At 47.2% G+C, this 25,414-nt stretch overlaps 1 protein-coding gene across 8 annotated transcripts in view; it reads left to right on the top strand.

Annotated features, from left to right (window-relative positions):
• The first annotated feature begins 3,161 nt into the window (after positions 1-3,161).
• Positions 3,162-25,414, top strand: part of RUBCNL (rubicon like autophagy enhancer) — a 67,047-nt gene continuing 44,794 nt past the window's right edge. For 2 of the 8 annotated variants that reach the window (XM_058276666.2, XM_058276669.2), the window contains exon 1: positions 6,136-6,645. In XM_058276666.2, coding sequence (XP_058132649.1) covers positions 6,637-6,645 — 9 coding nt within the window. In that variant the 5' untranslated portion in view covers positions 6,136-6,636. Of the gene's footprint in view, positions 3,334-4,890; positions 5,423-5,815; positions 5,879-6,135; positions 6,646-22,377; positions 24,842-25,414 lie in introns of those variants that run through there. The other 6 variants (XM_004475417.5, XM_004475418.5, XM_071208278.1 and 3 more) reach the window with 6 other exon arrangements.

The raw sequence follows: 25,414 nt of genomic DNA, 5'->3' as shown, positions 1-25,414 counted from the left end.
GAGGGACACAGCAGGTCTGGGAGAGGAGGGCTCTCTGACAGCATAGCCTTTGTACCCTGGGTGACTGAACCCGAGAGTCTAGTGAAGGCTCCTGTGCCCACGCAGGCAGGAAGGGATGGGTTCACATGATGTGTTAGTTGCCCAGGCTGCTTTAACCAAGTCCCATAAGCTATCATCTTAAAACAGATGGTTCTTCTCGCAGTTCTGGAGGCTCTGGGCCCAAAGTCCAGGTGTCAGCAGGGCCGTGCTCTCTCCAAAGGCTCTGCGGAGGAAACTTCCTGGCCTCGCCCTGCTTCTGGTGATCCCAGAGCTCCTTGACCCGTGGCAGCATCTCCTGTCTCTGTTCCTGTCTTCATGCGGCAACTTCCCTCTGTGTCATTTCTTCTCTTCTCAGAAAGACACCAGTCATTTTGGGTCAATGGCCACCCTACTTTAGTCTGACCTCGTCTTAGCCTAACTAATTATACCTGCAATGACTCTATTTCCAAATAAGGGCACATTTTGAGGGACTGGGGGTTAGGACCTCAACATATCTTTTCGGAGACGCAGACGTGGCTCAAGCAGTTGGGCATCTGCCTCCCACTCGGGAGGTCCCAGGATTGGTTCCCAGTGCCTCCCAGAGAATCCAGATGAGCAAGACAGTGAGCTGGTACAGCAAGCTGATGCAAGAAGATGATGCAACAAGGAGACACAAAGAGGAAACACGAAGCAGGGAGTGGAGGTGGCTCCCACATGGGAGGTCCTGGGTTCAGTTCCCAGTGTCTCCTAAAGAGATGAGCAGACACAGAGAGCACACAATGAATAGTGAGCAGACAGTGAGTGCAAACAAGGGGGCAGGAGAAATAAGTAGATAAAATAAATCCTAAAAAAATAAATCTTTTTGGGAGACACAATTCAACCCCAAATTTAGAACAATTCTAGAAAAAATAAGGTGATGTAAGTTTTTGTTTTTTTTGAACCAGAGTAAAATTCATATCAGCCACACAGGATTTTATCGAAGTGTTTCAGAGTTTCCGTATCAAACAGCTCATAAGGGAAAGACTTGAGGAATTACCTAAACTCAGCTAGAAGGCGGCCATGAAAAGAATGAAATACCAGACACAAAACACTGAAGTCAGGGTCGGCGCCAGGAAGCCTGTGCTGTCCACGTGCTCAGCCATGTGTGTCGTTCTGCACACGGCATGTAACTTTTTTTTAATTGTGGCAACATATATGCAACATAATATTTCCCGCTTTAACCACTTTCAAGCATACAATTCGGTGGTGTTGTGCTATGGACACTCCCCCCATTACCTCCCTTTTTCCATCACCCCAGGCAGATCACTACCCTCACCCCTGGCCTGGTAACTGATGTTACTTTCCACCCCTATGGATGTGCACATTCTAGTTATTTCATGTGAGTGACATCATACACTCTACGTGTGGCTTATTTCACTGAACAGGATGCCCTCAAGATCCATCCACATTGTAGCATGTGGATAATATACTTTAAGAATGGACTAAGGTGGGAAGCAGACTTGGCCTAGTGGTTAGGGCGTCCGTCTACCACGGGGGAGGTCCCAGGTTCAAACCCCGGGCCTCCTTGACCCGTGTGGAGCTGGCCCATGCGCAGTGCTGATGCGTGCAAGGAGTGCCGTGCCACGCAGGGGAGCCCCACGCACAGGGGGTGCACCCTGTAAAGAGAGCCTCCCAGCGCGAAGAAAAGTGCAGCCTGCCCAGGAATGGCGTCACACACACACAGAGCTGACACAACGAAATGACACACCAAAAAGAAACACAGATCCCCGGTGCTGCTGATAAGGATAGAAGCGGTCACGGAGGAACACGCAGCGAATGGACAGAGAGCAGACAACTGGAGGGGAGGGTGGGAAAGGGGAGAGAAATAAATTAAAATAAATAAATATATAAATCTAAAAAAAAAGACTGGACTAAGGGAGAGAACTGCAAGACATTTAACAGATGCTTTAAAATCTAGACGGATAAGGCTGAACTCTGGACATACTACCTTTCCAAGCACAGGGTAATTTTAGCTTCACTTCTTCCTTTTTTATAGCATGGCATGCAAATGACAGCCGGCAAGCCACACAAACAGTTAAAAACTTATGAAACATCTAAAACCTGCAGAGTACGGGCTGGGTCTGAGAGTGAAAGAAGTTTGTGGGAGAAGGAAAACGGCAATGAGTAAAGTCCCCTGGGGCCAGTCTAGTGGGTAAGAAAAAATACAAACAAGTTAATATTTTTGGTTCTAACGGCAGATTACCATGGCACTCCTCTAGGGCCCCCAATTTTTATGTACACCATGTTTTTCAGCATAAAAATAGACCATGGACTAGGCGTACTACTGGTTCTACTCGTCCAGCTAAAGGTATCTTCAAGGAGGAAAATGGAAACCCCTGTAATTATGAGAGAGGAGAAAGATAACAGGTCAAGAGTTGCTTCTGGTTGTCTGTCAGACAAAGGGCACCTGTCCTTCTGCATTTGTCCCTGAGGGAACCAGCTGACCTGGGGATAAGGGTTTGCCTGAAGCTTGCCAGTGTCTGGGTATTCTTAGCAAGCAAACAGCACTTTCACCTGAGCCATAATCCTTTTGTTTTTGTTTTCCTCCATCTCTTAAAGGTAAAGAGACCTTTTTCAGTGCACAGCATCTCCGAATACTGCCTCTTCGAGTCCCCAGTCACCCACCATGCAGGAGCAAACAGTAAAACACAGGACTACTCTCCTTCAGAATGGGGCAGGGTGAAAGGGGAACGCAACGGCCCAGACACTGAGCTCTGGCCCTCCTAACGGGCAGGCCAGTAGGGCAAGATTTATTAAAATGCAAGCGAGGAAGAGGTTCCAGGGGTAGGCCCCATCGCTCAGCACCCTGCGCTCACTGGGGCTTTGACTCCCAAGAAGTGGGAATGGATTTGGAAGACGGGCAGGCAGAAGGGACAGCAACGAAGCCAAGTCAAGTGCAGCCTGCCTGCTTCCTTCCCCCCTGCCTGAGGTCAGCGCGCTTCGGCTTCCCTCGCCGCCAGGACTTTCACGTGCTCTTCCTTGGACTTCTGTGCGGTGGCGATGGCCCGGGGCTCCTGGGGGAGCATACTGTGCAGTTCATTTCATCTCATTTCCTTCCTGTTTCGTACAGAGACTGATTTCCCCATTTGTGGACTGCATCTGACGAGTTCGAAAACAGGGTCACAGCTTGGCTCAAGGCACAAATCACTCCTTGCGAAGCCCGGCGGGGCCTCAGGCGGGCGGCGGGCTTTCAGCCGGCCGGTGGAGACTGCCCACGCGACAGTGGAAGTCTTGGGGACGGACGGGTGCTGGGCATGAGCCTCAGCAGCTAACGGGGTGAGTTGTTCTGACATTCTTTCTGCCCTTGAGCTGCTCGTGGGGTTCGTTGTGACCTGTAAGGCTGACCTTCCCTGTGGAAAAAAAACCACAACAATGAACCTGAACCAGCCTCTGCTTTTTTCTGGCCTGTTCGGTTTGTAAACCTCGGCGACTTTCTCAGAACTGGCCTGTGACTTGGGCAGTCTTGGAAAAAGCCCACCCCTCGGCATCTGGCACCAGGGAAATTCTACTTTCCGATCCCAGAGTGGACTGGGCGGACTTTCAGTGAGTGTTGCTAATCAGAAGAGCTGATCTTGGACTTTCTTAGTTCTAGAGATAGTCTAGAATCTGAGCCTCCTTCATCTGCGACTACATGTTCAACGTGTATATTCAAACTTTGTCTGGTCCCCCACGCAAGAGGCTACAGCCTTCTGGCACTCTGGGTAGAGGTGATTTCCAAGGTGGCGCCACAGGAGACTGACATGCCACCGCCTTGTTCTGAAATCTCCAGGTCTCCTTACAAGAACGCTCTGCTTGGCTTTCTTCTTTTGCACTAAGCAGGCTGCCCCCTACCACTGTACTTTGGTGACCAGAAGACTCACTCACAGAGCTCCTCGGCATGGCATCTGCTCTCCTTTTAAGAATTTTTTCTCTCTGCTTCCTCTGACTGCTCTTTCCTTTTGGCGCTTGCTTGTTCTCTGTCGTTATTCTTTTAGGTCTGGCTGGTGGCATGGTGGAAAGTGGACGCAGGGTTTGGGGTTGGATGCACTTGCTTTCTAAGCCTGGCCGTGCTACTTGCTAGTTGTGTGACCTTGGGCCACTGACTTCACCTCGCAAAGGTTCCTTTTCCAGGAAGTGAGTACAGTGATTTGCTGTCTCAGGGATACTGGTAGGATTACTTAAGGCAGGTGTTCTTTTTTTTTTTTTTTTAAGATTTATTTCCCCTCCTCCCTTGTTTTTGCTCACTGTCTTCTCTCTGTGTCTGTTCGTTGTGTGCTCTGTGTCTGCAACTCTTCTTTAGGGGGCACCAGGAACCACAGCTGGGACCTCCCATGTGGAAGGGAGGCTCCTAGTTGCTTGAGGCACATCCATTCCCTAACACAGGGGTTCTTAAACCTTTTTTGTTCCACAGACCCCTTTGCCAGTCAGGTGAAAACCACAGACCCCTTACCAAGGCCACACTATGTTGTGTATTATTTAATTTAATAAACATATCACACCCATACCAGCACGACCCCCCAAGAATTATGGTTTTTTTTGAATTTCAATTCAAGCGCTCGGACCCCTTGTTAAGAACCCCCGCTTTAAGGTAATTTAGGAGAAGCACTGGCAGAGAGGTGAAACGCAGCGACTGCTCTCCCACAGCCCACATCCTTTCCTTTTGACTTGGTTGAAGGTCAGCCCCTCCCAATGTGACCCTGTGTTGACCTAAATTCCTGGGGCAGGACCCCAAAGTGCCGCGTTCTTGCAGAGCTAAGTAGGTCTAGGGTCGGGCTGCTCTCCTCAGAAGCGGGTGATTGGCAGCTCGCGTTCACCTGACGTCTCCGTGTTGGTTCCCAATTTCTCCATCTGAAGGTGCAACTAGAAGGCAGCATCCTGCAGGTGGAGGCCACCCCTTACCCACTCCCAGCCGGGATGTGCCAGGGGGGGACGATGTTCCAGCGGGACACCGGGCAAGCAGAGCGCAAAATACCGGTGACCTCGCTCCCCCACCTGGAAACAAATACCGGCAGATGTGAGGGGCTTGGTTTCAACGAGCGGAAGGAACCCTTCTAAGACATCCAGGACCGGCTTCCCTGCCTGCTGTTCCCAGCGCTGGGAGCGCTGAGATTCTTTTCCCCAGAGAAGTTACCGGCCCTGCCGCCGCGCAGAAGCTCCCGGTGCGCTCAGCTGGGGGCTGAGGTTTCCATTTGCGAAAACTTCCTGTCCTGGTTGAAGGCTTCTTACCAGCACCCACCCTGAGCTCGGCACCACCCCGGACACACCTGGGGGGAGAAGACAAACGCTTTCCGCCAGAAAGCAAGGCGGCGAGCAGGCTGGACGCCTCGGCGAGGGCGGAGCGCCCGCAGCCAGCCGAGCTGGGAAAACGCCGCGGCTCCCGGCCGGGGTAAGTTGCGGGTCCTCGCCGGCCCTGCTGACCTCAGCGCAGACTCAACGAGCCCACGTTTCTCCCAGGCTCCTTCTGCGTTTCAGGCCGCGGCGCCGACTGCTCACAGCGCCCACTGGGCGGCCGTCCGGGGAGGTTGGGGGTCTCTCCGGCTAGGCCTGGTTCCCAGTCCTTCCCTCGACCCCGGGAAGCGCGGGACCGTCTGAGCGCCCGCCCCTGGCAGGGCGAGATTGCGGGCGGGAGGGGAAGAAGGGGGGCGCGCGGCGGGGGCGGGTGGCTTGGAGACGCGGGCGCCCCGCGTCCCTTCCCGCCGCGGCCCCCGGCGTCGCCCTCCCGGGGCTCCCCTCGGCGCCGCGGGGGCGGTAGGGGGCAGCGTGGCCGCGGCCCGCGCCTCTCCCCGCGCCTCCTCCCTCCCCCGGGCAGCCGGGCCGGCAGGACGCCGCTGCCACCGCGCAGGTGAGGCGGGAGGGGTGCCCTGGGGCCCCGGGGAAGGGGCTGGGGAGAGGGGGTGGAGGAGAGGGGGCCGGGTGGGTGGGCGCCGCGGCGGGCCCGGGGGCTACCGGGGCAGCGCTGGCGTTTTCCGCCTGGGCCGCGAGGCGCCCGGGAACGGGACCTCGGGCCACTAGCTCAGGGCGGCACCCAGCGAGCACCCTGCGCCCGGCGTCGTCCCCGCGCCTGCCGCGGGCTCTGGGGCTTTTCTCGGGTCCCCAGGCGCGTGCGCGCCGAGCGCAGGGGCCCGCGGAGGTCCCCGCCCGCGGCACACGGAACGCGGGAGCGTCTGGAGGACGGCGACAGAATGAAAGCACACCCAGGCAACACCCGGCCCACGGCGAAAACCGAAGGCTCCTTCCCCCGGCTGCGCGGGGCCGGGGAGCGCGGCGCCCCGGGGTGCCCCCAGCCCGCAGCGGCGCGAGCGGAACTGCCTCGTGCCCCCCGCGCCTGCCCGCGCCCCCGAGCCTGGCCGCCGACCCCGCGGGAAGTGGGTGCTGTCAGCTCGGAGGACGGGAGAACCTTTAGCAGAGGGATGCCTTAGCCCCAAAGGGCGGATTCCAGAGCTGCCCTTACCGCGTTATTACTGTGGAATCTGGAAGGCTCTTGGGAGTCCAGATGTGGTGGGAAAGTACGGAGACTGAGAACCGGCAAACTCGGGTTTCCTAGATCCTGTCCACGCACTGCCACAGACCTGGGAAGTTGTGGCGAGAAACCTCAGAGCGATGGCGATGGTAATTACCACCATCTAATTACCTATCTGCTTGGGTTTAAAAGGGGAAATTTAAGGTTGTGTATGTGTTACTAAAATAAAAGGAAAAATGAAAAGTGAAGAGGGAGACAATGACAGTTCAAGGCAATACAAGATCCTGGACTGGGGCAAATAATGGAGGAGAAAAGGCCCAAAGGGGACATACGAAAAAACTGGAATGTAGATGGCCAGCTTCACACGGGTGTTGAATTGCTTGAACTTGGTAACTTAAGGAGGTTACATAAGTAATATCCTTTATCTAAGGAAGCAGTAGAAGTATTAAGTGTTTAAGGAGCACGATGTATACAACCTACTTTCAGGTAGTTATAAAATAGGTAGACAGGTGATGGATAGATAGAATGATATGGTAAGTGTGGCAAAATGTTTTAAAAAATTGGTGGATCTGGGGATCTGAGTAGAGGGAATGTAGGAATTCTCTGTGTGGGTTTTGTATTATTTTTGCAACTGTCCTGTAAGTTTGAAATTAAAAACTAAAAAAGGAAAAGAAACCTCACAGAACTTCAGTTTCCTCACCTGGGAAGGGAGAGGATAACTCCAGTTGTATCTCACTGGCTGGTTTGGAAGATAAAATAGGCTGGTGGGAGGGGCTTTTTGGTGTTTTTTTAATAGCGTGGCATATATACAACATAAAGTTGCACATTTTAACCACTTTAAGCACACAATTCAGTGATGCTAATTGCATTCACAGTGCTGTGCTACCATCACCGTGCTCCATCGCCCCAAACAAACTCTCCATCCGTTAAGCAGTGCTTCCCTATTCCTGTCCCCAGTCTCTAGTACCCGACTAGTAGTCATCTACTCTCTGTCACTATGAATTTGCATACTGTAGTTCTTTCATATGTGAAGTCATACACTATCTGTCCTTTTGTGTCTAGCTTCATTCAGGATGTCTTCCAGCTTTATCCATGTTGTGGCAAGCATTAAAACTTCATTCCTTTTTATGGCTGAATGATATTGTACGGTGTGTATATACCACCTTTTGTTTATCCATTTGTCAATTGATGGACTCTTGGGTGGCTTCCATCTTTTTTTCTTTTTTAAGGTTCCGGGGGTGGGGGTTGAACCTGGGACCTCATATGTGGGAAGCCAGCGCTCAGCCTCTTGAGGCACATCTGTTCCCCCAGCCTCCACCTTTTGACTGTTGCGTATAATGCTGCTATGAACACTGGGGTGCAAATATCTGTTTGAGTCCAGAAGAGAGGAGTTTTGAAAAGTATCGAGTACCATCTCTCCCAGTTGCGCCCTCCTCCGGGTTGGGCCAGCGGAGCTTGTTGGAGCGGAGGAAGGCTAAGGCGGCACCTCCACAAGGGGAAGGCTCGTGGTGTTGACGTTTTCATTCTCACCTGACGCGGTGTTGGGATGTTTCTCTTTCTCAGTTTCTTATATAATTCCTCTTTACTGCACCATGCCATGTGAAAATGCCCATCAGGAGACAGGGTCTTTGCTTTTGTCGTCAGCTTCTTTAGGGCTTTGTACGGAGTGGGGGGGGGGTGCTAGGAACGTTGGTGAAATTTAGGGTTTGGGGCCCCTGGGGGGTTCGACTGGATTCCATCTTTTCCTTCTGTAGTCATTTAACTCCTGATACAACGCTGGAGTTCTTGCGTTGTGGCATGGGAGATTCTGTCACTGCCCAGGCTAAACACCCAAGATTTATAAGCATTTACATGAGGGTGGTCTTTAGAGGCAGCTAATCGAAGAGCCAAAGAAAGACACTACTTGGTGATACGTTTTCTTCCCACAGGACTGGCAAACCTGAGTAGTTTCCTTGTGACCAAATTTAGATTCCTATTTCTCATATAGGAAGGAGAGAATGATGGTGGGTGTTGGGGTGCTGTTAAAATTTGAGTAGCTCTTGGGTAAGCTTCCAGAGATGATAAACTTCAGCCATCCTAGTGCCTGGCAGCTGTGTTGGATCTTTTCAGGACACCTAATAAACTTTTTGACTGTTTTTTCCCCGCTTTAATTAAAAGGAGTTTGGGGGTGACAGTTGGGACATTGGGAGATAAAATTAGGTCTCCTTAGTTGTGCTGCCTTATGCTGAACTGGAGGCAGTTACTCAGTGACAGTGACAGTGATAAAACTAACTTTATAGACTGCTGGGTGCCAGGCTGGGATCCACATGTGACAGTTCATTTAGTTCTCACAATAACCCTGAAACGAAACTGCAGTGCAGAAGGCGGAGTGCCTTGCTCAAGGTCCCCAGCTAGGGAGACTGGAATGCTTTTTTTTTTTTTTTTTTTTTAAGACAACCATCTATATTAGTGTTTTATCCCACACGTAGAGGCAGGGCTTGGAGAATGAACCTGGGGGCTCAGGGCAAGTTGTGGGGGTCCCCATTTTAAGTGTGGCACTTAGCGGCGGTGAGAGCATCACTTCCTTTTCTCTGTGCTTCTGTCTTCTTATCTCTAAAATAGTGATAATGATCCCATATGGAGTGAATTCTCCCTTATTACTGGAACAGAATGTGAACTGTCAAAGTGAAATACATCTCAGATTGTAAAAGGAAGTTTCAGATTCATGTGTTTTTGTCATATGTAACAGTAGGTAGCAAAATGGCCTATTGAGTGGAAGCTGAAACAAACTACACACTTAATGTGATTTGCCCAACAATTATGTTAAAATCATTTTTAAAAAATGCTTTAGTTCTGTTATTGGATCTTTAGCTTTATACTTAGTAAAAGAGATAAATATAAACTAGCCCTCAGTTTTGTTTTGTTTTGCTTTGTTTTTGTTTGTTTGTGGCAGCTAAAGTTGAAAAGCACTCATCACTCACAATTTTCTCTAGTTGATTTTAGGTGATGAAAATTGGAAGCAAGAGGTTTTGTTTTTGTTTTTGTTTTTCCCCCTCTTTATACTTGACTGCATTCTTTTACTCCAGCAAACTATAGCGAATCAGGAAACTGTAGACTCCTACAAATGTAGGTAAGCAATTCCCAATTCTTTCTTTATTTGGAAATCATTCTTCAAAGTACTGCTTTTGGAATGGGCCCTATAAATCTGGTAGGTGAGAAGACCTGAACTTTTGTAAATGCATATATATATAGTTTAATTTTTTAAATGCATACATATTTTTATGGTTATTTTGAACATATGGCTTAATTGTCATATCATTTGACCTGTCCTATGACCTATGTTAAAATCTGTTGTTCCGATTGCTCATTCTGAGTTTTGCCTCCTGATTTCCGTGGCGATTTGGGCTGAGGAAGGCAAGTACACACGTTAATGCTACAGGCGGTGCCTTTTGTGGCAGTTGCTCCAGGCTGGGTTGATTTTGCATTTCTGAAGGAATGTTTCCATCCCTGAGCTCTAAAGGACTCATTCACCCTGTGTTGGAGAATTTAGGGCTGGATTAGTTTAGCCTGGGTCTCTTGGGTCTTGGTCATTTGCAAATGTAACGGTGTACCCTCTGTAGTCTCCAGTTAGCCCATTGTCCTTGAGAAAAGTCTCTTTGCCTGTAAATCATAACTGCTAACTATTAATACATGGTTTTAAAAAAAATTTTAATTTTAATTTTTTTCTTTTAACTGCAAGGTTTTTAATTGTAAATATTATTTTAGCTTGCTTTCCTTCTTTCAGTTGTTATGTTTTTTTTTTTTTTTTTTAAGATTTATTTATTTATTTAATTCCCCCCCCTCCCCTGGTTGTCTGTTCTTGGTGTCTATTTGCTGCGTCTTGTTTCTTTGTCCGCTTCTGTTGTCGTCAGCGGCACAGGAAGTGTGGGCGGCGCCATTCCTGGGCAGGCTGCTCTTTCTTTTCACGCTGGGCGGCTTTTCCTCATGGGCGCACTCCTTGCGCGTGGGGCTCCCCCACGCGGGGGACACCCTTGCGTGGCAGGGCACTCCTTGCGCGCATCAGCACTGCGCATGGCCAGCTCCACACGGGTCAAGGAGGCCCGGGGTTCGAACCGCGGACCTCCCATATGGTAGACGGACGCCCTAACCACTGGGCCAAAGTCTGTTTCCCCAGTTGTTATGTTTTAAAACACTGCTGTAGCTGTAATCTGTCACTGTGTTTGCCCCAGCTAGTTTAGCTTTTGTCAGATGGTAAGAGCCTGAGTTTTAGCTAAGTCTCCTTACTTGTTATCTTTTCTGGGTTGAACTGTTTACATCTTAATGTCCCATTTGTTTAGCTCAGTCTCTTTACTTGTTATCTTATGTGGACTGAGCTATGTAGGACTTTACTGTACCTGTAACATTATGTATTGGCCCACCTGGACTACCTCAGTACTTAAAGGCCTGTTTGTTTAGCTTAGTTCAATTCCTTTACTTGTTATCATATGTTAATCAAGCAATTTACAACTCTATTGTAACCTATAACTCCAGGCTTACTCCTGCTGGCTCTTCTCAATCTTCTAGGGTACCTTTTTGGGGCCCCATTATACACTTTCAATTGAACAAATCAACCACTATCTCCCAATGTCTCAATGTCACTTTTTTCACCTCCTGTTGTTTGAATCTCATAAAAACCTCCGAGTTTCTCTAATTTGGGGAAACAGATCTGAGGCTTGCTTTCTGTTTCATTACACGGAGCTCTGTAATAAAGCTCTTCTTTGAAACCCAGTGTCACCGATGGGTGCTTGTGTACACTGGGTACCAAATCTGGTTCAGCAACACAGATTGCTCTTGTTGCCATTGTACCAGAGAAGCTATTCAGTATTAACTTTAAGTGCTCTTCTCTTATGATACTGTGAAAATAAAAACTGTAGTTGCCCTGCTTCACCTTTTTCTACGCCATTGGGAATTAAGGGTTTGCTCACACAGCAACTTTCTCTTACTTAATCAAGATACTTGTATTCAGTTTCTCCACCATACCCCCAGTCTCTTGCTCACCTTTGGATGAGACAAGTAGAAACCAAGAGAGTTCATTTTTGTTAGGGGCTGGGCAAACATGATCGTAATTAGAAGCAACTCGAAAGTAACTGTATTAGGGTTCTCTCTCGGGAAGCAGAACTGATGGGAGGGGTGTGCATGTGTGCATTTAAATATGAGGTTTTAAAATAGGAATTGGTTCATGCGACTGTGGGGATGGGCAAGTCCAATTTCCGATGAAAACCCTGGATGAAGGTTTTCAGTGAATTTCCCAGGAGAAGCTGGCTGCCTGAAGTAGAGATGGAAATTCTCCCTTTGCCTCTGGGTTCTGTTGGCTTCAGCTTCTGGCTGCTTCTGTGATTTTCTCCCCCTCTGAATGCAATTTACCCAGCTTATAGAGGACCCCAGTTATAGAATTAGGACCCATCTGATTGAGGCCTCCCACACACTTTTTAAAGAATTTATCTTTACATTGTATATAAATGGAATCATACAATGTTACACAGTATATTTGGCTCATAGTAATGCAGTCATACAGTATTTGTCCTCTTGGGCCAGATATTATATTAACTGAAATAACCTCATGAAAAGATTTCTACTTAAAATGTATTCACACCCTAGGAATGGATTAAATTTAAGGACACGTTTCTCTGGGGTCCCGTGGGGTTGATGTGATACCCATCCCCTCTTCCTTCCTGTTGATTAGAACCGAGGGAAGGGACAGGCTGAACTTGCCAGCAGCCAGGACCTTGGAGATAAGAGCAAGGATGTGGTGAGAATGTTTTGAGACTCGCATGCATGAGCGTATTTCGGTAGCACTTCTGTAGCTGTTCCGGGTACTGTCCCTTTCCCCGCTGCTGTCATACCTTTAAAGCCCCTACCCCCGCTGCCCCCACGAGGGGTGGTGTGGCACCTCCCTGCTGGCCGCCACCGGGTCCTGTGTGAAGGGCATGTCTACTCCTGCTGTCCTCCCGTGTGGTTTCTTGGGAATATTGAAACATTCGGTCCACCTCCCTGGCCTTGACCCTGCCTGTGCTAGTTACATACAGTTCCAAACCACCTCAGTAACTCACTCTATAGAAGGATGAGGAAAGATGAGATGTGGTTGGGGTGGCGATTTGGACTGAGGTCTCATCTCCACTCAGCTCTCCCAGCAGATTCCTTCGGTCACATTTTGATGCCTTCACTTCCTTGTAACTTTGCTGGAAAGCCCTTCTAAGTCTGGCGCAGGTGTGCGTTGCATGGCGCTTGAATCACCTTTGGATCTCCAGCATGGGGCAGGACCCGGCAGGTAGCAGGTTTGCTCATATATACAGTAGCTCTTACTAAGCACCCACTGCAGAAGCCGAGAAGCAGCAATGAACAAATCAGACAAAAATTCCTTCATGGATGTGACAATTTGAATTTGGTGAATCCCCTTAAAAAGATTGTGTTTGAGCTAATCCATTCCTGTGGGTGGGGCCCTTTTGATTGGAGACTCAGACTGGGTCTCTGCTCCCTTGCTGGGTCATATATAAATGGAGACTTAGAGAAAGGAAGCACCGTTTTGACCCTGCCTTGTGAGAGAGGACTCGAGGATCACTAGCAGCTGAAGCTGAAGCTGCAGCCCCCAAGAGGCTGGGCCCACGGAGCAGCTCAGGGCTGGGGAGATGAGCCACTTGCTAAATTGCCCACAGCTGAACTCGGGAAGAAAGCAGGGCAGCTGAGACTGAGGAGGAGGCCAGGTGAGAGCCAAGCCCTGTGCCTGGTGGCCGCAGCTGAACTCCGGGAGACGGTAGATTCAGGAGGGGAGGGCAGGGACCTCGCCAGAGATCAACCACCATCTTTACCACGTGGCAGGACCCCAGGGTCACCAGTAGCTGACTTTGGTGAGGAAGCATCTCTGATGGTGCCTTGATTTGGATGTTTCATGGCTTCTGAACTGTAAGCTTTTACCCCTAATGAAATTCCCATAATAAAAGCCTCTCCGTTTCCGGTGCTTTGCATAGGCAGCCGTTAGGCAAACTAAGACAATGGAATTTCCATATTAGTAGAGGGAGAGCGACTGTAAACTAAGTGTACCCAAGGCTTCTGATGTTGCGGGTCAGCTGTGGGCTCCGGCCAGGTGGCCTGGGTTGGAAACCTGGCTCAGCGTACTCTCTGTGCCTCGTTTTCCCTCTGTACAATGGGGATCCCATTATAGCTACCTCCCAGGGCTGTTGCGGGGATTTAGTGCTGACCAGTGCTGCTGCTAGGGAACGCCTCCTGTTAGGGTGAGGATGAGGATGGGGAGAATGCCAGAACGGGAATGCTATGGAGAAAAGCAGCACGGGAGGGGATGATGTATCCATGTAGGGATTTGATTTGAAAAAGGATTATGGCAGAAGTGACCATCAGAAGGAGACACTGAATGAAGACACAAAGGAGGTGAGTGAGGCTTCCATCCATGCCTGGGGGAAGCGCTCCGCAAGTCAATGAAGACCCCGAGGCAGCGAAAGCCAGTTAGGGTGGGTGTAGAGCCAGGCTGGTGCTGCTGTAGGAGAGGGGGAGGAGGATGGGGAGGTGGGGGAGGAAGGCAGTGAGAAGGAAATTCCTTCAGTTTCAAACTGAGGAGGAGAGGAATGGTACGAGCTCGCCCAGCACTCTGCCCCAGCCAGCAGCAGCTGTTATCCACGCCCGTCAGCGCCACTTCTCTGACCTCCCTGCTGTGCTTTTTTTTTACCCCCCACCCCTTGCAGCTTTTTGCGTGCTGTCTGCTCTCTCCATCTGCTGTGCATTCTTCTGTGTCTGTATTTATTTATTTATTTCCACGCCCTCCCCCGCCTTGTGGCTTGTTTTTGCTGTTTGCTCTCTGTTCGCTGTGTGCTCTTCTGCATTTTTGCTTGTCTCCCTTTTGTTGTTGTTGTTGTTGCGTCACCTTGCTGAGTTGGCTGTCCCCGTGCTTGTGGGCAGGGCGGCACTCCACAGCGTGCGGGCGAGCCTGCCCTCACAAGGAGGCCCCTGGACACGAACCCAGGGCCACCCATATGGTAGACGGGAGCCCAACTGACTGAGCCACAGCTGCTCCCCCCGCCCCCTTGTACTCTTGTAAAGCAAATTCATTAAGATCCATCAGTTAATCTTAAATACTTCTGTATATGTTTCTAAAAGATACAGACTTAAACTTTACTGTAGTATGTTTACACCCAGGATATTTTAAATCAGTATCAATGATTCCTGTACATCATAAAATGTCCAAGTATATGGTTGATTTATTTGAATCAGGATTCAAAAAGGGGTTCACACATTGCATTTGATTAAAAGAACTCTTATAATTAAAAAAAAATGTTACTGTGGCAACATGTATATAGCATAAAATTTCCATTTTAATCATTTTTAAATGTAAATTCACTGGCATGAATTATATTCACAACGTTGTACTATCATAACCACTATCCATTATCAAATTTTTTTTTAAAAAAAGATTTATTTATTCCCACTCCCCCCCTTTGTCTGCTCTCTGTGTCCATTCGCTGTGCATTCCTCTGTGTCTGCTTGTCTTCTCTCTAGGTGGCACCAATCCTGGGACCTTCTGGAGTGGGAAAGAGATGCTCAATTTCTTGTGTCACCTCAGCTCCCTGGTCTGCTGCATCTCTTATTGTCTCTCCTCTGTGTCTCTTTTTGTTGTGTCATCTTGCTGTGCCACTCTCTGCTCAGGCTAGCACTCCTGCACGGGGCAGCACTCCTGCATGGGCCAGCACTCTGCTTGGGCCATCTCGCCGCATGGCCAGCACTCCACGTGGGCCAGCTCTCTGCCCAGGCCAGCTTGCCACAGGGTCCAGCTTGCCTTCACCAGGAGTCCCCAGGAATTGAATCCTGGACCTCCCATATGGTAGATGGGAACCCAATTGCTTGAGCCACATCTGCTTCCCTATCAAACCTTTTGATTGTCCCAAACAGAAACTTGGCACCTATTAAGTAATATCTTCCCATTCCCCCTTTTCTCCCTTGGTAACCTCTAATCTTACTTTTTGCCTCTATGTAAAAGAACACTTAATTTTTTTCTTCTAATCTTAAAACAATTTTCCATTCTTTTTTTTTTTTTTTTTTTAGCCATTTATTGGTTTGGTTGAAGAAATAGGGTCCTACATCCTGTAGGGTCTCCTGCATCTGGATTTCTTTATTGCATCCCTATAATACCATGTTCTTGGTCAACCGTCTTCTCTGTAAACTCATCATTAGATCTAGAGGCCTCATCAGACTTAGGTTAGACTTTTTGGGTTGCACTGCTTTAACAGGTGGTGTACTACGTCAGGGGTGTTTGCTTTTGTGAGGTTAGGATTGTGGGTTTAAGTATTGTCAGTCTGGTCCATCAGTTATGAAGTTCCCCATCAACCTTTCACCTTGTGGTTTTACTAACAATTGTTGATCATTGCCTAGATCCAATATTAAATGTTTTGAGCAGAGGAGTGACACGATTTGCTACTCTTTTGATAATAAAGCATGCAGGAGGGAAGCAGAGAGGGCGTTAGGAGGTTCTAGCAATAAGCCAGGCAAGACGAGAGGGTGACTTGGACCAAGGTGTAAACAGTAGATGTGGTGAGAAATGGTGGGGTCATCCCTGTTGTCACATGTGTCAGAACGTCATTGCTTTTCACAGCTGAGTAGTACTCCATTGTATGCGTATACCACATTTAGTATATCCATTCGTCAGATGGACACTTGGGTGGCTTCCATCTTTTGGCTCTTGTGAATATTGCCACTACGATCATCAGTGTGCAAATATCTCTTCAAGTCCCTGCCTTCCATTCTTTTGGATGTATACCTAGAGTTGGGATTGCTGAGTAATATGATAATTCTATACTTAACTTTCTGAGGAACTGCCAAACTGCTTTCCATGGCAGCTGCACCATTTTATATTCCCACCAACAATGAATGACTGTTCATGTTTCTCCACATCCTCTCCAGCACTTGTTACTTTTCATTTTTTCGGTAGTAGTCATTCTAGTGGTTGTGAAATGGTATCACATGTTAAGTGTGTTTTCAAAATGTGGAGAAACCATGCTCTCTACAAAGGGAAGTCTTGTAACAAGTGCATTCAAATGCCTACTTCTGAGGCCACAATCAGGCCTATCTAACCACAAAGTTCCTATTTAGAACAGCTCTATTTATTAGGATAAAAGCCTGACTCTCCTTCCTACCACAGATATTCTTGTAAGTGTGTGTGTCATCATGGACAGGCCATTTACTTTCTCTGAGCCTTATTTTTATTTATTTGTGTAGCCTGTGCTTTCTTCCCTGCTGACTTTCCATTCATCCTGTGATGGAATTTGAGTTGAGTGTAGTTTTTTTCCTCCCGTAGACAAGCAGAAGTCAACAGGGAAAACCTCCAAACATATTCTTCTTGTTGGCATTTCAGTGTGATTCAGTCCGTTCATACCTCAGGTATGTATTCTCTTGGTTATAGTATTCACTTATAGTTAGAAGTTCTAAATCCCTATTTTTTGGATCTCATTCTTCTTTCTGCTAGGTGCTGGCAAACATTTTCTTCTCCTCTCTATTGATATATTTGCTTGTTTTTGAAATTTGAAACTGTCCAAGTGATAACTTCACTTATGGCCTCAAAAAAACTAGTGGTAGTATTGGTACTAATAATACTAGCTATCAGTTACTGAGGGCTTACTAGGTGCTACCCCTGGACTAAAGTTTTACAGTCACCATTTTACTTACTCCTCACAACAACCCTTTGATGACGTTCTTATCTACATTTTTGTTTTTAAAGATTTATTTCTTTATTTATTTCTCTCCCCTTCCTCCCCACCCCAGTTGTCTGTTCTCTGTGTCTATTTGCTGTGTCTTTTTGTCCGTTTCTGTTGTTGTCAGCGGCACGGGAATCTGTGTTTCTTTTTGTAGCGTCATCTTTTTGTGTCAGCTCTCCGTGTGTGTGGCACCATTCCTGGGCAGGCTGCACTTTCTTTCGCACTGGGTGGCTCTCCTTACGGGGAGCACTTCTTGCGCGTGGGGCTCCCCTACGCGGGGGACACCCCTGCGTGGCAGGGCACTCCTTGCGTGCATCAGCACTGCGCATGGGCCAGCTCCACACGGGTCAAGGAGGCCCGGGATTTGATCTGCAGACCTCCCATGTCGTAGGTGGATGCCCTATCCATTGGGCCAAGCCCGCTTCCCTCTTATCTACATTTTGAAGATGAGGAAACAGGGTTTAAAGATTAGCTACTTTCTCCAGGTCACACTGTGTGATTCTAAAAAAAATTTTTTTTAAATAGGGAAGCAGGTGTAGCTCAGTGATTGAGCTCTTGCTTCCAATGTATAAGGTCCTGGGTTCAATCCCTGGTACTTCTTTAAAAAATATATTTTTAAAATAGAGAAGTTGTAGGTTTACAGAAAAATCATGCAGAAAATACAGAGCTCCATATACTACTTCTTCATTATGTTTTGATTGAAATTTTGGAGTTTTTAAAAAATATTATTCAATTTAGAAGCTCTTTGGATGAGACACACTTGAGTATAAAAGTAAATTGAAGGAGGGAAGCAGCTGTGGCTCGATCAGTTGGGCTCCTGCCTACCATATGGGAGGCCCTGGGTTCGCATCCTGATGCCTCCTTGTGGAGGCGGGCTTGTCCGTGTGCAGTGGAGTGCCGCTGGCCCACCAGTGCCATGGAGAGCCGACTTAGCGAGGTGACACAACAGAAAGGGAGATAAGCAAAAACACCGAAGACCGCGCAGTCAATGGAAACAGAGAGCAGACAGCAAGCAAGCCACGAGGGGGGAGGGGAAATAAATAAATAAATAAATAAAAATAAATTGAAGGAAATATGTAGAATTTGGGTTTTTGTGGAAATTTCTGGATTTTTAAATGGTATCCTTACATTTTTCAATACAATAATATATTCATTACTGTTTCAAAGTTTCACTGTTCCTGTTTTTTCATCCAATGTTCTATGAGCTTTGGAGCTAGAAGGTTTTGAATCCTGGATCTCCCACCAGCCGGTTCTGAAGGTGTGGGCATGTGACTTGAACTCTGACTTTTATACACCTGTAAATCTAGAAGTTAGGGTACATACGGGTGAATGCCTCAAGAGCCCTCAGGTCAGGCAGTGGGTGCCCAATTCCTGGCAGCCATTGCAGTTACGTGAGTTAGCGCGTGTTGGTTAACTGTCTTTACCAGCCCTTGATTTTTTTTTTTCTTTCTCTAGACTTTTCTACTGTGGCACTTTCTCTTCTTCTTCCACTTTCTTCTCCATACCTATTTTAGGCACATTTTCTCAGTATTCCCTTTATCTACTTTCTCCTGGCCCTTGTAGCTTTCTCCTGTGCCCTCGTGCCTTTGTTTGCAGCCTGCCTTGTCACCTGTGCTCCCTTTGTCCTGGCAGCTGTTGAAATAGCAGCTCCCTGGTTGCCCAGGCTTCCTGGGAGAGAGACGGCCCCTTCTCCCCATGTCATTTTTAAAAAGCTGTTGTGACACAGTACACACACCATACAATTCACCCATTTAAAGTGTGTAATTCAACAGGTTTTAGTACATTGACAGATATAGGCAGACTTCACCACAGTCAATTTGAGAGCATTTTTGTTGTCTCAAAAAGAAACCCTGTACTTTTAGCTATCACATCCTATTTTCCCATACCACTTCCTCACCTCCCAGCCCTAAGCAATCACTAGTCTACTTTCTGTCTCTATAGATTTCTGTATTCTGGACTTTCATGTATGTGAAATGATATACTATATGATCTTTTATGACTGGCTTCTTCAACTTAGCGTGATATTAGCAAGACATTCATTTTTTAGCACATATTAGTACGTCATTCTTTGTGTGGTTGAATAATATTCCAATATTTATCCGTTCATCAGTTGATGGATGCTTGGGTTGTTTCCACCAAGTGTTGCTATGAACATGTGTGTACAAGTTGTGTACAAGTTTTTGGGTAGATATATCTTTCATTTATCTTGGGTGTAAATCAAGAGTGGAATTGCTGGATCATGTGATAACTCTATGTTTAACCATTTGAAGAACTGCCAGACTGTTTTCCAAAGTGGCTTTCCGTTCGTTTTGCTCAAACATGAAAATTTGCCTAACCTTCAAGTTCCAGGTATTGACTAAAAAGCAGACATTATCTTTTTGTGTTAATCCATTTTTTTCTAAGTCTTTGTTATCTAATTAAATTTATGCATAAGTTTTGCTTATTTATGCTTATTTTACTTATAAGGTTCAAAGTAGGGTATTTCTACAGCAGTCGACTCCCAAGTGGAGGGTGTATTCCCTTGGGGTACAAGATGATTTGTTGGGAAGCAGGATCAAAATGCTGTTTTATATAGGTTTATGATTACAGAGGTGATAAGAATAACTGCACATGTACATGGTTTATAAATACATATTCATATATTGGGGATGCTTATGCAGAGATTTATTTTTTGGATTTTTTTCATTTTATTTTTATTTTTTAAAATATATATTTTTAAAAGATGTACATAGATCACACAAAATGTTACATTAAAAAAACAGGAGGTTCCCTTTTACCCCACTCTCCACACACCCACTTTTTCCATATCAACAATTTCTTTCATGAGTGTGGTACATTCATTGCATTTGATGAATACATTTTGGAATACTGCTACGCCACATGAACTATAGTTTACATTGTAGTTTACATTCTCTCCCAGTCCATTCAGTGGGTTATGGCAGGATATATAGTGTCCTGCATCTGTCCCTGCAATATCATTCAAGACGACTCCAAGTCCAGAAAATGCCCCCATATCACACCTCCTTTTCCCTCTCCCTGCCTTCAGCAACTCCCATGGTCACTATATCCACATCAGTGATATAATTTCTTCCATTCTTAGATTCACAATAATTCTATACTAGAATACTAGTAAGTCCACTCTAGTCCATTATTTATTCCTCCATCCTGAAGACCCTTGAGTGGCGATGCCCACTCTACCTCTCAATTGTGAGAGGTGATGGAGTTGTACTCAGATGTGACTTCTCTACCCATGCCTCTTTTGTCCCTTTTATTGAATCTGTGGTTGGCGCTGGGGTTGGTGTGTGCCTAGGATACTTGAATCTCTGGGATGTCCATGCGCCAGCTGGACCTTGAGCCTCCGCGGTGTTGCAGCACCTACTTTCCAGTTTGTTGGACTCACCCAGATCAGCTGACAGGGAGGTGAGGATGGACAGCCACCACACGAGGAAGCCGAGGGAGCCTACAGCTGCGGGCACGAGAGTCCCATCCACCAGCAAGGATGTGTGTTTACAGACAGGAAGGTGTAATCATGAAATTGTGGGGACAGCTGTACCAGAGACACAGAATCAGACATAACGGAACGGTTCTTAATCCTAAGTTTTGTGACAGAAGTGATGGGACCATTTTAAAAATTAGTTTGCTAATGCAGTGGAAAACTTCTGGCTCATTTCAAGCTGCATGGAACACGTGAATACAAGTTGAAAAAGCTTTGGATCAGGTGTCAGACATCTGTTTTGTCCCAGTTCTCCTAATTATTGATAGTGAAACTCGGGGCAAGTCCCTTAATGGTTTACAAGCCAGTTCTCAAATTGACATAACACCACCTGAAATATTGTGAGTATCATGATGCAGAATGCGAGTGGCAAGGGTGGCATTGCAGGGGCTGTAGGAAGTCAGTCATTTGTGAGTCTCGGGCATCCCCTCCCCACTTGCTTTTAGATGAAACATCTAGTGCTCCCCAATCTTTGCCTTCACTGGGTCTCCCCCTTGCCACCCCACCCTGCCTGTTTCTCTTAAATGTTGTCTGCCCTGCCGCCATGTTCTCCTGACACCAGACTTTCAAAATTAAGGGTCAGGGCCGATAACCAAATCTGTCTGGCAGGAGCCCACGTGACGCCATGCCGTCACTATTGCAATACTGCGTCCTTTCCTTCCTGGCACTTTGGCTCTTGAACGTAGTGTTCAGCGCAGGCTGTGGTGAAGGTGTAACCATGAGAAAGTTTTGATTTACTCTGATTCCTGACCGCTGATGTGGAAACTGGGGCATCAAGTTCTTGGGCGTTACATAGCTGCGGTACTAATAGGTGATAATTGTAGAGTCTTTTGACATCCTTGTGATGTGAATTTAAGTCAAAGCAGAGAGGGAAGTAGACTGAGAGAGACAGTAAAAGGATTTGGGCAGTGTGTAAACCGAGAAGCTCCTGTGTAATGCTGAAAGCTGTACTCATTCTCTGTTCACGTGCGTTTGCTTTATTACTGGGCATGCCTAGTAACATCCCATCAAATTGATGATAATAATGTTTACTTTTCATCCTCTTCTTTTTTTTGAGCAAATAATTTTTAATTTTTTTTTTTTTTACACAAATATCCTGGAGAATCATGCAGTGTCACCAGCCTTGGATGCACTCCTGGGCCACAAGTCTGCACACTTCTTTGCACCTGGTGCTGTGATCGCGGAACCTTTCCCCTCTCCTTTATTGTTTACGATGCCCCTGCGTTATCGTCACAATAAAGGAACACACTGTCTTTTCTCCGGTCTGCCTTTCTTTGTTGAATGACCACTGCTGGATGGACCTTCTTTCCGAGTTCTGGTTTGTCCTTCTTGCCTGTGGCCATCACCGTGTCACCCACCCCAGCAGCAGGAAGTCAGTTCAGCCATCCCTTGATCCCCTTTACAGAGATAATATACAGATATTTGGCGCCTGTGTTGTCAGCACAGTTGATCACGGCTCGGCTCCTCCCGGAAGACCCGGGAAAACCCGGAATTTTGCCCTGGGGGACCCACCATGTCCTTGCTTTGACATCGTGAATGCCGGAAAAGGACAGAAAAGCCCCACTCTTACTGTTGTTGATTTCTAGTCTGTAGTATCCTTTATTTCAAGGAAATAGTTGGCAGACATTTTATGTTACCATCTTCTTCTTAAGAATGACATCAGTTTCTTTTTTTAGGAGCTACCAGGGATTGACCCCAGGACCTCGTTCACGGGAGACAGGTGCTCAACTAACCGAGCTGCATCAGCTCCCCTGAGTTGGCTCCCTCATCTGTCTGCTCTTGTCTGCTTGTTGTCTGCTTTTGTCTACTTGTTGTCTGTTCGTTGCCTGTTTTGCTTTCTTTAGGTGGCACCGGGATGACATCTATTTTTGACCTCTTTTCTTGGGCAACAGAAATAAGCAAAATAACCATATATATATAGTTTTTGTTCATTAATATTAGTATTTATTGAGTAAAAAGGAATGAAGTTCTGATATATGCTACAAAATGGAAGAACCTTGCAAATGTTACATTGAATGAAATAAATCAGATATAAGGACAAATATGGTATGATTCCACTTATATGAAATATCTAGAATAAGCAAACACATGAGGCAGAAAGTAGATGAAGGCAGAATGGAAGGTTTCAGGGGCCAGGGCACGGGGAATGGGGAGTTACTGCTTAATGGCTACAGAGTTTCTGTTTGGGGTCATGAAAAGGGCTTGGAGATGGATGGTGGTGATCGTAGCACAATACTGTGGATATTATTAATGCCTTTGGGAGTATATTCTCCAAATAGCTAAAATGGCAAATTCTATGTTTTATATTTATGTTTTCACAATTTATCACATTCTAGGTTCTGGAGACAGAGCAGTGCCCAAAGCAAACAAAATAAGTTTTCATAGACTTTACATTCTGGGGGAAGCTTAGTCATTGAAGGGAAAGAAAATGGGGATAAGTGCCAAGGAGAAATACAGAATTGAGAAACGGGATAAGAACTGTTGGGAGGAGGGACGGTAGCAGGTTTTAAGAGAAACCCAGTGCTTTAGTTTGCCAGGGCTGTTGTGACAAATACCACATTGGTTTGGCTGAACAACTGGAAATTATTGACTCACAGTTTGAAGGCTTGAAGTCTAAAATCAAAATGTCGGCCAGGCCGTGCTTTCTTCCAGAGTCAGCAGCTTCCTGGCGAAGGCCGTCATTTGTCGTGTGGTGATGGCCTCCCCCCCACCCTCTCCCTGTCCTCTCTTTCTCCCCTCCCTCGCCTCCCTTCTCCCACCTCCTTCCTCCCTCCGCCCGCTTTTCTCCCCCTCCCCTCCCCCCACCCTCTCCCTGTCCTCTCTTTCTCCCCTCCCTCGCCTCCCTTCTCCCCCTCCTTCCTCCCTCCTCCCTCTTTTCGCCCCCTCCCCCTCCCCCCCACCCGCTCTCCCCCTCCCCCTCCCTGGCTTCTACCTCTGGCTTCTTCCTGGTGCTCTCTGGCTTCTGGCTTTGTCGCATGCATTTCCTCTCTGCAGGACCTCCGGTCATCGGGATTATGACCCACCCTGATCCAGTTTGGCCACACCTTAACCGACAACATCTTCCCCAGGTCCTGATTACAAATGGGCTCACACTCACAGGGATGTGGGTTAGGATTTGAACTCGTCTTTTGTGGGTGACATGGTTCACTCCCCAACCCCCGGGAGGGCCCGGCAGAGAACGTACCGTCCAAGACGGCTCTTAACTCTGAAATCCCCCAGCTGCATATTCAGCGAGCAGCCGGTGCTGGGGCAGGAAAGGCTCTTTTACCGTCAGCTCGTTAGAATGACTTAAGACTGTTGGCACAACTAGGAGGGAAAACTGTTCATCTGCCATCAAAGTGCCCTCTGCTTATGGCCTGACAGACTTCCAAGCATTTTTTCATTTGAGGTACCAGAGCCAGGGATTGAACCTGGGACCTCACTTGTGGGAGGCTGGCACTCAACCACCGAGCCACATCAGCTCCCCGAGCTGCTTTTTTCGTTTGCTTGCTTGTTGTTGCTTTTGTTTTTAGGAGGCACCGGGAACCAAACCTGGGACTTCCAGGTGGGAAACAGGCGCTCAACCGCTTGAGCCACATCCACTCCCTGACAGACTTCGTGAGATCACCGTGGAGGTCAGCACGGCCCAACTGGGGCCTCTGCCACGGCCCTGCCGCTGCAGGGGCCCTCAGCTCAGCAGGGGTCCTTCCAGAATGGCTTGTCTGGGGCTCACCCACAGGGAAGGCTGGGTAGGCCCGGGCCACCTCTTCCAGCTGGGGTGTCCACACATATACCGACTAGGAATCTGGCCTGGGCTTGCCCTGCGGGGCCAGTAGTGAAATCTCAGTAGAAATTATGGTAAGCTTGGCGACTGGGTTTTCTCCTCCTTTAACACTGTTTTTCTGGAAACACATTTTATCTTTGTGTATGAGAGCCTTTGTATTCTTAGACCCCATTCATGATGGCGGAGAGTTATTGGAGAGGATGCCAAGAATGGCTGTACTTGCCTTCATCTGTCTCTGAGGACCTGAAAGGGAGGGAATCACTCTCTCCCCTCCATCAGAATGTAAACCAGAGGAACAGGAACCTTAGCGTAGCTGTCCCTGTTGTGACTCCAGTGCTACTCCAGTTTTGAACCAAAATAAAAACCACACCTGGCAGGTAAAAGATGTTCAAAATATAGGTAGATGGATTTATCTGTCTATTTATATTTTAACCTTTTAATTTGAAATCATTTCAGGTTTACAGAACAGTTGCAAAAATAATACAAAGCCAAGAGAGAATGCTTGGATTTACCAACTTTTAACATTTTGCCACATTTGTTATGCCATTCTGTCTTTCCAAACATTTGAGACTAGTCGTTCACATCATGCTCCTTGAACTCTCACTACTTAAAGTCTACTTCTTAAGAACAAGGATATTCACCATGTAACTGCCTTAAGGATAGTTATCAAATTCTAGACATGGAACATCAGTAACTTAAAGTCTATCTTCCAGTCTCTTCAGTCCTTCAATAATGCCCTTTAGGGCACTTTCTCCTCCATTATTAGACTGAGTCCAGAGTCGTGTATTGCATTTTACATTTTAATTGTCAATGATCTCTTTAATCCCCCCCTTTTTTTTTAAATTATGGTAGCATATATACGACATAAACTTTCCCTTCTCAACCACTCCCAAGCAAACACTTCAGTGGGATTAATTACATTCACAAAGTTATAGTACTCTTACCACCAT

Source organism: Dasypus novemcinctus, chromosome 15 (assembly GCF_030445035.2).
Source record: "Dasypus novemcinctus isolate mDasNov1 chromosome 15, mDasNov1.1.hap2, whole genome shotgun sequence".
NCBI lineage: Eukaryota > Metazoa > Chordata > Mammalia > Cingulata > Dasypodidae > Dasypus > Dasypus novemcinctus.
The sequence above is the reverse complement of the archived record's forward strand: the minus strand, read 5'-3'. Positions and strand labels throughout refer to the sequence as shown.